Source organism: Hydra viridissima, unplaced genomic scaffold, assembly GCF_058129835.1.
Source record: "Hydra viridissima isolate aposymbiotic clone 2 unplaced genomic scaffold, HvirCarnegie_v1 scaffold_17, whole genome shotgun sequence".
NCBI lineage: Eukaryota > Metazoa > Cnidaria > Hydrozoa > Anthoathecata > Hydridae > Hydra > Hydra viridissima.
Window position 1 is genome coordinate 1732986 of NW_028324316.1, and position 13813 is coordinate 1746798.

A 13813-nucleotide genomic window follows, 5' to 3' on the forward strand; every position below is an offset into this window, starting at 1 on the left:
TATTGAGAGCAGGAATTATCTGTTATTTCTTGGCAAGGAACCAACCAGAGAAATTAAGCTATGATACCTGAAGTTATAAGCCATTCTCTTTTAGTGAGGGTATTTGTCTAAATGCAAGGAAGATAGGTACCTGCTGTTACTAAAATGTAAGGTATTTTATGCAATAATCCCTAACTCTTCTTCCATATGGGAAAATATGATAATAACTTGGGATGGCAGAAAATTTGTTTAGGTATTGTTATATCACAACCACAATATTGCAATTCTATATCTTCTCTTTCATAAAAAAGTTAGCCTTTACAAAAGTCTTGCATTCTATTTATATTTGTTCATAATCCTTAAAAATTTTTGAATTGTAAAATTATACCATTATAAAAAAAATTCATGCTGACAAAGACTTCTTGTTAAAAGCCATTAAAAGAAGAAAAGTACATAACATCAATTTTTCATCAGTTTTCATCCATTGTTAATGCACAATTCAAAAATGTTTTGTATTTTTTTATTTTAAATTCTTAAGGAGCTATATTATATATATATATATATATATATATATATATATATATATATATATATATATATATATATATATATATATATATATATATATATATATATATATATATATATATATATATATAAATACATACATACATACATACATACATACATACATACATATATATATATATATATATATATACATACACATACATACATACATACATACATACATACATACATACATACATACATACATACATACATACATACATACATACATACATACATACATACATATATATATATATATATATATATATATATATATATATATATATATACACACATTGTTTTAGTTTAAGCCAGCAATCCAAAGTCAAGTCAATTTTAGTAAGTGTAATTAAATTAATTTGTTAGCATTTACTATTTTCCAATATTTGATTTAAACTTAAATTTTGAGTAATTTTTCCACTGAAAAATTAAATGCATAGAAGTGTAAATTTTGCAATAATGCATGTTATTTAGTAAATGCACAATATGATCAAATCAGCATTATGTTTAAAAGAATTTTGTTACCATTCTTTTAAAAGAATGGTAACAAAAATGGAAAAAAGTTTTTATCAATTTTATTTACAAAACAATTAATCTACATTAATGGTTAACCGCAAGACTGATACCTAGAATGTATTTATAAAATATATGTATATGCAAAATTTAAACAGTTTTCTCTTTTACAAAAGAGGGACACTCTTTTTTGTGAAAGAGACTAAAATTCTTCTGAGAATGTAAAATTTTTTCATACTTTTTTTTTACCTATATGAATGGAGTTTTAAGCTTAGACATTAAATGATAAATATAAATGTTAAATGTCAAAAGGCCTTATTATTTCAGTTTATCATTTATGAAAAATTAAATGTAAGGAATAAACTTATTGGATATGTGAAATGTTAAATGTGAAAAACATTCAATCATCATGGATAAATATGTCTTGAAATTTTGATACAAATCAATTTTACAGTATTGATGATTCAATCACGTTAACAAACTTCATTCAGAACTTCCTTGTGGTTAGATAATAAAATTATAGTACCAAGCAACTCACCTTAGAGAATACAGATTGTCATCACCTCAAATGAATAACACGAAAAAAAATTAGCATGAAATATTTCCAAACTTTAAACAAATGTCACTTATCTAAATTATTATTTTTTGCCCAGAATAAGTAAGCTAGATAAATGAGTTGTCCAAATATGTATTTGAATGTCATTATAGTTGCTAAACTGTTCGCAACTCTAATTTAGAGAAATTATATATATTTTAGGAAACTCATTCAAAATGGAAATAATAATTTATCAGATACCATTTTACTTTAGTTGCCAATCAACCTACTCTTTAATTCCTGTTCAATAGGGTAGGTGGATTTTACCTCAACCTATTGTGTAATGTTGCAGTAGTTGGAGATGGTTGATATAGGGTACCTCACAAAATTTCAGTGATTTTGAAAGAAAAGATGGTTGTGTATTTAACTCTAAAGGTTATTGTGATTGAACAGAAAATAACATGAAAAGCACCTAGTGTAAATTAAAATTTTCTATTGTGAGGATACGTTATAGTTTTCTTTATGGTATTTTTATCATCTATGATTCTAAATTTATTAAAAGAAGTTTACTTAAATTAGTAACATTGACCAGGGCCAGAGTAAAAAGGTATCCAAGTTTTTTTAAACTTATAGCTGGAGTATGAAATAGAGATGATAATGTACCAAGTCCTACCAAGTTTTTAGCTCTGGCTCTGGCTCCTTTAAATATCATTAAAAATATTTAGTTATATTTTATGAGTTAATTTGGGGAATTTTAAATTTTTTTTATGAATTAAGCTACATGCTTAATAAATCAAACATTAGATAAAGATTAAGTTGAAAAATTAAAAATCCTTATTATACAGTCTTTTTATTTATTTTAATTACATTATAAATTATTTATGTAAAGCATTAATCCAAAAGAAAATTTTGGTAAAATAATAAAAATTCAAAAAGGTTTTTTTTTATTGAGTTGGGGATCTTGTTTTGAAATCTATGAAATTATGAAGTTATGAAGTCTATGAAAATTTTTTAATACCACCATGTTATTTAACAAAGATTTTTTCAAAATCAAACTCATAGTCAGAGGTGCTATTTGATGAGGATGCTAAAATGTTTTCAATTTGAGCTTGGGAAGTTTCTTAAGGATTCTTTATCTTTATTTCTATAGCACATACAGCATCCTTGTATTTTTTTAATTGATCTAAATTTTCAGTTTACCAATTGTTCTTGTATACCAGTCCTTTAAGAATACTCCAAAAATCTCTATTGGACGACATTCTGGCCAAAATATATATTCATCATTAGAATGATGGTCTTCAATGATGAAATTTGTCTTTTTTTGATACAATGTTCTAAATAAATCTTTTAGTTGATAGCAAGGCCGCTTTCAACAAAAAACTTGTTATTGACATTCCATTTTTTGAAAAACATATGAATTCCATCGTGACGGAATCACCGATTTGAGCTTATTTTCCACATTTATATTATAAAAATAAAAAAACCGTAATGTGCATATTGTTATTCTATATGATATATGTGTTTGTCACACATAGGCCTGAAATACTCTAATACCAAAAAACTATAAATATAAAAAAAAATTATATAATATTAATATAATAATATGCGTGACGGAATCACCAATTTATGGACAAGCATTTTATGGTATATTATTATAGTAACACATTTCTGCTCTCCTATTTAAATTTGCTTAACTTCACAAGTGTATGTGTGTGTTAAAATACATACCATTTGCAAATAATTAGAAACAATTATAAATTATTTAATAGATGATACTATATTTATATTAAAGTATGTGTGGAATCACATAAATGGTGTGGCGGAATCACCTATTAGCCATACTAACAAACACTTACTGTCTACTCACAGTAATATTTCAAAAGGCAAGTCAATAACTTGGCTACAGAACAGTTAACCATTCTTAATCAAATTAGACAATTAGCATTCATTCAATTAATTAATTAACTATTTTATTTATTAACTATTTAAGCTTTAGGAATAATACTGACAGCATCCACATTCGGTGGCGTAGAAATAAAATCCATGCTAGGTGTTATAGAAATTGAAGCTTGAGTGATAGTTTCTGTTGTAGTTTTAATCATAACATGCTGTTTTACATTAACAGCATTTGTGTACATCTTACACTTAACCCTGTTCTGTTGCGGAATAACACAATGAACAGTTTGTGTACCTGGAACAGCCGGTACATCACTCCACAAAAGATCAGCATTCAGCTCATTGCATTTGGTTTCAATTTCATAATGTGAAATGACAGTAACATTTATATTGCTCTGTACAGATTTAACAGCAGAAAATGATAAAGCATCTCGTATTACGAACTTTCTGGATGACACTTGACGATGGGTAATTCGCTTCGCATTGCCACCTAGCGCATCATTTGGCCCTTTGCCATGACTGGTTGCAAAGTAATTCCACTGTAGCTGTAGATCAGAATCTTCCTTCAATTTTATAGACAGAATAAATACCAATTTACTTTTGTACTGACTACTTGGTCCATCGGTCCATATCTGCACAGTATCAACTGTGGGTAAAGACAGTTTGATAAACTCGAGAATTTTCGCAGTATATGCGGCGACGGAATGCTTTTCATGATCACGACAGTCTGAGACAAATATTTTTGAAATTATTTCAGAGCGATGCCAAATCATAATCGTGTACACAGTTATTTGTTTTTGTTTCCAGTGTACTGACTGGATCTCGTCCTGAAAAGTCGCAGTATAGTTTTCTCGGAAATCAATCTGCAAGATACAAGATGTACTTTCAGGTAACTGTTAGTCAGCTTTCTGTGATTCGTAAGATATCGCTTGCTGATGTTTTATGTAAACATGTTGTAGAAAGGCAATAAGCTGAGATGAGATCAAATCAGTTGCATCTTGAACACTACCTTCCTGCAACTCTTTTACTAAATAACTATCATTGTCTTGATTCCACTGATACCAGGTTACTGAATCATCTGTATTCTCAAGTTTACTGGTGAAATTTTCAGTAAAAAGACGAAAATCTTTGCACATACCGCATTTGTTAAAAATGCAAGCTTCTTGCTGTGAATTACATACACAATTTGATACAAACTCATCTGAATACGTCGGAAATATTTGTGAATATTGACGATGTAAACAGTCCAGTAACAAAATAATGTTGCTATGGTATTTGCATCCGCATACGTTTTGTGGCATATCACTGGTTAAAAGTATTTTCTTTGGACGCATCGAGGCAAACTTGGATTTTCCGATAATGTAATTTGGAAATTCAGATTTAAAAGTCTGGTATGTTTCAGCAACCGTCATTATAAGATGGCGTTTTTGCATTTTAATTTTGCCGTTATTTGAATAAATTGTAACGTCGTCTGCCTTTCCGGGCATGACTCGTAATATACTATCATTATTATAAAAGTTAGTAACGCATGAGTAATCTGCTGTTGTCACTGATGAAGGACCCTTTACTTCAATATTCAAAATATCACTAGCCACTTTTCGAACTACGGCTGCTTTTTTTCGAGGACTTTTGGAAAGAGCGTTTTCCACTCTCCTTCTTGCTTTTCCAAAGGACGATTACGACTTGTAAGGAAGTTTATTTTCGATTGCAGTAAGAGATGTAGCCAAGGAACTAGATCTATTAACACACCATTTACGAGTGGCCAGCTTTGCTTGCTTTTTAAAATCAGCTGCCTCTTCGTCGTCCATTTCTTAGCGCCGTCTCTTCTTTCGTAAACAATCCTTTGCTCTAGCGGCTTCGAGCATAGAAAAATTTTCTTTAACTTTTGTACGGTGCATTCGCTGTCTTTCGGCAGCACTCTTTGGTAGCATAATGTTTTAATTAATAATTAATAAATTATATCTGCAATAGAAAATTGATGCAGCATAGTTGTAAAGAACAATCCTAATAGATATATTTATTGGGAAATAATAAAAAGGTAAAACATTAGAAAACTCCCTACAAATTAAGCATGTAAAATTGAAGTTAAAAGTGTGTGATTCCGTCACGATATTGCGTGATTCCGTCACGATATTGCGTGATTCCGTCACGATATTGCGTGATTCCGTAACGATATTGTGTAATTCCGTCACGCACATTAAACATTCATTCACACTAGCGAAAAGCAACCCATAATACGGGTTATGGTCGGTCTGTTACTTAATTTATAGTGGCTGTTTTCCACAATTTAAAGTTGCGAAACCTTAACTATACCCTTTTAAAAAAACGCCTTCAAATTGAAAAAATTAAACAATCTGCAAAATTAAAATAAAAAGTATGCGGAGGTAAGATAATTTATCAACTATTTTACATTATTTGAGTAATTACAACTGACATAGGTCAAATCAGTGTAAGGTAGAACCATTTTCCTCGACATTACTAAGTTCAAAACAATACGTTTTTAGTAACTGACACAAAATAATAACACTTCATCATGCTTTAAATTGACGAAAAAGTAAAGCTAAATTCTTGTTATGTTTTTTATAGCATGAACTTTAATTAATAAGATTAATATAAAGCGAACGTAAATTATACATGAGTTATTAATTTTTTGGTATCTCCTTGATACATGTTTCTTTAAAAAAGGAAATTGTCTTTAAAACGTTAAATGCACACAACTAAATAAATTTATTAAAAATATCTGACCATTTGTCCATTACTATATATAGCACTAATCTGACCATTTTTATATATGCCCACTTTGTTTCAATAGTTTTTAGTGAACGGTAATTTGCAACCATTTACTAAAAATTCCTTTTGTTACTCGAAATTTAATTCTCTTAAATATTTTGACACTAATAAAGGACCTCCCTTCCCTGTTTTTGTCTTAATGGTGGTCAGGAGAATAGAGTTATCTTTATTAAGACTAATCAAGTTTTTGATGAAGACCTTTTACCAGATTTATAAAATGTAAAACAATGATTTACATGTATAAGAATTTTTTCTTTTTAATATATATAAGAATTTAACATATATAAGAATTTTTTTTTCCTCAAAAATGTTGCAAATGCAAACTATGCTAATTAATTAGTTAAACACCTTATAAAATTTAAGTAACTCTATTTGGCAAATGCGCTAAACTACAATATTCACCCCCCGTTTAAAAAGATCCTCTAAGTTACGTACAACAAATTATTAGGCATAAAATAGAGAAAATTTAAAAAAAATTGAACAAATTGCATATATTTATATCATTTTAACTGACAAAAATTTACAATAAAAGGTAATCAGGTTTTTTTATATAAATCGTTTATATGCGTCAATCGTAAATCTTAAAGACAAAAAAAAAAAGGAATTATGATACCAAAATTACAATAAAAAAAAAAAAAAAAGAAAAAAAGCACCACATAAAAACTGAAAATCGATTTACCTATTTATAGTAACCTATTTTGACATAGCAGTTAATATAAACATTTATCGAAAATCTAGCTATAAAATCTGTTTCGAAGTACAAAAGGATTAACAATACTAAAAAAAAAAAAATCAAATTAAGATATAAATTGCATTTTTAGCATAATGCTGTCTTGGCTTTTAGTAAATAGATAAAAGCAGTAAGTTCCAATAATGAAACTACCTATTATTCATTTCTAACAATAGTCACCAACGTGATGGTGTCTATTGTTAAAAATGAATATCAACACAAAACATCACAACAATAACACATAACAATAGAATATTTACACCATTGATCCTAAAATCCAGCGAAAATTAAAATATGTAAGGCAAAATTAGAAAACCAATTTAAAGTTAACTATATTTATCTTTTTACTAAACATATAAATACATAAAAGTATATTTGTTTTTATATTCAATATTAGTTATTCAATTACTTCAAATTTAGGACATTAAAACACCCTAGATTTAAAGATCAAGGTTGCATACTCTCTTATACACATTACGCTAAACATTAACAGACATTATTATTAGAGATGGAAATCGAACCCTTTTTTTAAAGTTTGGGTCCAGTTCGGTTTGGTTATATCTAATGTTCGAGTTCGGTTCAGTTCGGTCTTAAGCACAGCTAGGGTTCGGTTCGGTTCAGCATCAACACAACTGTTTTTTTTATTAGTTACAAAGCTTTACATCCAAAATGATAAAACACAAATAAATTAAAGTAATATTAAGTAGCTAAAGCAGTGGTGTGCGACTCGCTCGATTTCTTGTAATTCGGCAAACGGGGATTCTGGGATGTCTAGTACAGCCAGATTTGTAAACAAAAATACGTATATAAAGGCGTTTTGTCAGAATTATGCTTTTGTAAAGATGGTTTAACTTATTTTTAAACAAAAATGCTTTAATAAGATGTTGTACCAATCTTCTTTTACTTTTAAACTAAATGGTTTATTTTGAGAACGCTGGAATATGTTAGTATAAAGCTTTTTATAGCAATGTTCCTTCTAGTTTTGATATGTTTTCAATATTGTTTTTTTATACTTTTATATATGTTTTTGTTATTTTTATTTTCCTAATCTTATGTATAGTATAAAAAATGTTTAGGATATTAGAATTTGTAACTTCAATTTAGAACATTATAAATAAATAAAAAAAATTTTCAATTAAATATTATCTTATACTATTCATGAGTAATACGAGCCATTTTTTTAGGGTATTTTTTATAATGTGGAGCTATGTCACGATTGTAAAATTTGATAAAGTAATAAATTCGAATATCAACAAAATAGTGTATCAGTTTTCTCTCCGAATGTGATGTATGTTTTGGATGAAGGTTGTATAAAATAATGAAATTGCAGTCTTTCTTGATAGCTTTAATGATAGTTCCTGCTATATTTTTGCATACAATTATTTTATTTATGTTGTTAGTGAAAATGGCTTCCATTACTCTCACAACTTCAAGTAAACAAGAACTTGGTTGTACTGAATGATTTTTTGTTTCATATTTTTTAGCATAAACAAATTCATCAAAATTACCACAGATTTCAGCAGATGGTTGAGATAAAATATTATTGCATAATTGACATAAAGAAACTTTTTTAATTAGCCAACTAGCAAGAGAACATAAACTCTGTTCTACAGTTTTAGAACATATTTGTAGTTGGAAATCCTTTATTAGTAACAAAGGTTTTACAATACCTATGTGAGTTGACTTTGATTCATTGAATAGTGAGTTATTCGCTACATTACTTTGTTCATATACTAAATTAAGACATGATTTTAGCGATATTGCTGCAGAGAAATCAGATTCTGAAACACAATTTGTATTAGACTTTGTTTGTTCAATGGAAGTAAGTAGTAAAGCATTTTGGTATGCAGACTTGAACTGTTTGGCTGTTGGCCTGTCATTCCAACCACCTTTACTTCGTATAATCGAAAAAAAATTCTCTAAACAGTCCTGATTGAAATGTGATGCGCAAAAAAAATGAAAACCTTCATCAAGCAACTCTCTGGACAATGTCATAATGTTGTTTATTGTTGTTATAAGTCCCCAGTGACTGGAAATATTAGTCTCACTTCTAGCATTTTCATAATGCCATGTAGAAATCCAATTTTTAACATCTTCCAAGGTTTTCATAGTTTCTCCTTCAGTTAATGCACACCTAGATGGTTTGTCTGCTTTTAATTTTCTAGAGTTCATCATATCAAAAAGAGTGTCAATTTTTTTAATGAATTCACATGTTGCCAAAGCATCAGGTGGTAAAAGCTTTGCAATTATACATAAGGACATAGCTGCTGAAACTTGATGACTGAAAACTTGTGTTACCAATTTTACTCTCATAGATAGTAAAGATCCAGGTTAAAGGTGGCTGTCTGTCAACTTTGGAGCAAGTCGAACTGGATTTTGCTTGTCTATATTGTAAAAAGACTGCAAGTTTTTCCATGAAACAATTTTTCCGTTTGTAGATATATCATGTCTAATTAAATTATTTCGAAGACTTTTTATCAAGTGTGGAGGGTCAAATATTATGTATACATTTGTTTGAATTGTGGAACCTTAGCAACTTCAAAGCTGAAATATTTGTAGTACTTTGCTCACGCACAACAGCTCGTACATGTAGACCAATTGAAGTCAGTTTGTCAATAGCTTCTAATATTATTTGTGATAATTTAACTGATTGAACTGAGTTGTTGCTATAAAAATATGCAATTGGCTGCTTCCACTTTATTGCAATACCCCGAACCATTACAACTAAAACATGATTTAATGGTTTCCCATCTTTATCAATACCAATAATGTGGTCAAGATTTCTTTCATTGTCTATATGCTGCTTGAGAGACATCTCGTCAAATACTAGACAACAGTTGCGTTCATTGACATTCATATAATTGACTCGCATTTTGAGTAAAGCAAAAACCTTTGCAGAAAATCCCGGCTGTAGGTTTCCAAATACTTTTGACAAAAAAAAGAGAAGAGTTGTCTTACTTGGCAAAGTAAAAAGTTGCCTCAAAATACAAAATGCCTGTGGACTATGATACAAGATGCGTAGAGAAACTAGTTTGTCATGTACTGTCCACCTTTTTCCATGTTTTGCTCGCTTGTACATTTAAGTTGACTCTCAAAAAATTTAATCTGGTTTTCAGAAAGGTATTTCTTTGCAAGATCACAAATATGTTCAATAGATCCATTGCATTTTTTATTATGTTTTTTTAAAAACAATAGTTTTTTGTTTAAATGATAATTTTTAACACAATTTAAGTTTATTACTTTTTGAAAATTTAACATCTGTTTTTTAGCTTTATCATTTACATTTAATTCTTCTAAGTTGGTAGTTCTGTACTAGAAAAAACTGGTAACTTTACAGACTGCTCACTTGTAATTGATTTACTTTTTTTGTGTGACTGAAGAAATCTTTCTGCAGGTGCTTTTTTTTAACTGAAATTTTGTGAGTAGGATTTGGTACATCAAAAAGGGTTGGAATTGCTGTTAAAATTGCTCTTTTGCCTCCAGTATTTGTTGGGTAATATTGTGTTGGCTCAAAATGTTCACTACATAGAGCATATGATTTATTTAGTTCTAATGAAGTTTTCTTGTCGAGATCTTTGCGACGGCATGTGATAACCCACTGCTTACATCTGAAATAAAAAATTATGCATTCATATATTTGTATAATGTAATTCGAATATATATATATATATATATATATATATATATATATATATATATATATATATATATATATATATATATATATATATATATATATAAATTATTAATAAACTAGATACTAACCCATTTTTGTCTTTTGGAAAGCGAAAAAATGACACACTTTTATCAACATTTTTTCCTTGTTTATGTTGACAATTAGGAGCTGAGCAAAATTCAGCAGACATTGTTTAGTATTCTATACTATAGTTAGACAAATTAAATTAATTGTAAAGAAAAGTATATAAAAATCTACTGAATCATGCAATAGCAAAGCGTAGATTGTATTTTTTTATTTGTATTTCGTTGTTTATGTTTACAATCTGGCTGTACTACGCATCCCAGAAGCCTTTGCATCAGGAATTACAAGAATTTAATGCAAATTTTGCCGAGTCGTACACCACTGAGCTAAAACATTGCAAATAATTTGAAATAATTTGCAATGCTTTTATACTGCAACTTCAAAAGTTCAAAAAACAATGCAGATGTTAATAGCTGCAATTAAAGTGCAAAAAACATTAAAGCAGTAACTTTCTGAACACAGATAACGGTAGCTTAAGTAACTGTCAGTCTAGTAATCAGGGCTGCATGTTGTATTTGAGAAATATCAGCATTTCCAATGTTTCTGGGTTTAGGCGAGCACTACGCTCACTCATCGTCACCCCACACATTGAAAACACTCTTTCACTGGCAGTACTTGCAGCAGGAATAGCCAATAACTTTCTACCAATCAATACCATCGTCGGAAGCTTATGTTCACGGTCATTGTCTTTCCAGAATTGTAATGCATCACACGCTGTCATGGGCAGTGCCAAGTATTTGTCAAATTCATGTCTTGAGTCATTACTGTCGGCCATAGACAATGGAGTGGCAGCTGTTTAAAGTCTGCCAGCAAATCATACGATTCAGGGTCAACTTTATTCTTCTTTGAAGGAGGCAGCTGATCTGAATGACTGCAATCACTAAAGTTTTTGATTTCTTTCTAAAAGTAAAAATTACTTAAAGTTTTAGCTTAGTTTTTAAAGAAATAATAACTTATGCTTTAAATAATTTTGATTTAAACAAGTTATTTAGAAAAAAATTTAAAAAATAATTTGCATTTTAAAAGTAATTATTACTTACTAAAATTACTAACTCATTTTCTCCCAACACTTAAAATGAAAGATAGAACAAAATAATTCTTGCGGTAACAAAACTTGCGGTATGCCATGCATTAGGTTATGTATTATGTTATGTATTGCAGTGATGTGCAAATTGCAAAATTTTCTCTTTTTCAAAGTTCCCAACAGTTTTAAAGTTCGAGTTCGGTTCGGTTTGGTAACAATTAAAGCTCAGGTTCGGTTCGGTTTTATCGTAGATAAGGTTCTAGGTCGGTTCGTTCGGTTCGGGTTCGGTTCGTTTCCCATCTCTAATTATTATGTGTTTCCAGAATAATTAAAAAAGGCTAGACAACACAACCTAGCTCTAAACAAGTAACACCACCTGGCACTAAATGCTGCCAAGTCACACCTCTGCTATAAGTACATTGCTTGGCTGGCAAGGTTATCAATCTTGCTCAACATAATGCTAAGTCATACCACTTTGAAAACATGGAAACAACATAATTTAAACATATATACAACTATAAACAAATATGGTTTTATATAACAGCTATAACCACATTTTATAACAATATTAAATGACAGATATATTTATCAAAAACTATGAAAAAAAAATAAATTAAAATAATGAATAAAGTTATACATACAAAATGTGCTCACAACCTTCAAACAGTAAATTTTCGAAATCAAAATCTAAAGACTATAAATTAAGATCATTAGAATATATAACATTATTTGTGTAACACTTTTCACCTACCATACCTTGAATGAGATGTTTATCAATTTTGAAAAACAAACTATTAAATGCTCTAGTTCTTGAACATGCAACATATAGTTGACCATGAGAGAAACACGGTTTTTTGAGATATACCCCAACTCTATCAAATGTTTGACCTTGACTTTTGCTAATTGTCATTGAATAAGCCAATCTGACAGGAAACTGATGACATTTCAGAACAAAAGGTGAATTAGAATCTGATGGAGCCAACTGAGTTCGAGGAACAAAAACACATTTACCACCAGAAACACCTGTCAAAACCTCTGCATCAATATAATTATTTTGAAGAGCACAAACTTTCATTCGAGTACCATAGCATAACCCAGCTCTAAGATCTAAATTGGGAAAATTCACCTTCCCTATCTTGTACTCTCATATTTTCAGTTAATGCAAACTTCTGCACCCATTGCCAATGCAAAGAACATTTTATACACGATTCTACTATTTCAGCTGGTTGTCCTCTTTTCACAACAGGCAGAACTTGCCTAAAGTCACCACCAAAAAGAATGATTTTTCCTCCGAACGGAAAGGATTGTCAGGTTCACAAAAGGTCAAAATAATTGAAAACAACTGTCTAATTTGCTTTGGCATACGTGTTAAAACCACCTCAGAAAGAGTATTCTGCCATTCTGTGTCATCTTGCATTAACAGTGATAAGGAATGTCTACATAGAAATAGCAATGTGCTCTTTCATTTTCAGTATTTAACTTAAACCATGCCATTAGGTGCGTATCACAATGAGCTGCACAATCTAAAGCCATTTGTTCTGCTATTTCTCTAAAATACACTAATTGATTTTCAGGTAGATGTTTACCAAGTCACAGCACTTCGAAAACACGGAAACAACATAATATAAACATTTGTACCAACAATAAACACAATAAATGTGTTTAAATATGTATATAAGGTTAAATATATACCTTATATACATATTTAAACACATTTTTAAAAAAATTATATAACACATATTAACACATACACAAACAATAAAAAAAACACTTTACATTATTATAAAAATATATTGACAAAACAACTATAAAGCACTTATTACCACATACACATACATTAGGGTGTTCCAAAAAAATGACTTTTTTGAATTTCAACTAACATTACTTTTCATAAGGTGCCCCAACCTCAGTATTACTAATAAATTTTTTTTTTTTTCATGATTAGATCACTCCATGACTTCCCTCAATGGGTCCAAAGGTCATTTTTTGCCCCTTTTTTGCCCATATTTCGGA

The 13813-nt window shown here is 29.5% G+C and overlaps 2 protein-coding genes across 2 annotated transcripts in view; one reads left to right on the forward strand and one right to left on the reverse strand.

The window, feature by feature from the left end:
- The window catches only part of LOC145198345 (uncharacterized), a 37423-nt gene that overhangs the window by 3712 nt on the left and 19898 nt on the right, over positions 1-13813 (forward strand). Inside the window, exon 4 of the mRNA XM_090074497.1 lies at positions 858-891. Within this exon, the coding sequence (XP_089930623.1) occupies positions 858-891 (34 nt within the window). The remainder of the gene's footprint in view (positions 1-857; positions 892-13813) is intronic.
- On the reverse strand, positions 10957-13360 carry LOC149877005 (uncharacterized). The gene is made up of 2 exons (XM_090074744.1): positions 11817-13360; positions 10957-11676 (listed from the first exon to the last, which is right to left on the reverse strand). Exon 1 carries the CDS (start codon positions 12873-12875, stop codon positions 12495-12497), a length of 381 nt encoding a protein of 126 aa, XP_089930870.1. The 5' UTR covers positions 12876-13360; the 3' UTR covers positions 10957-11676; positions 11817-12494.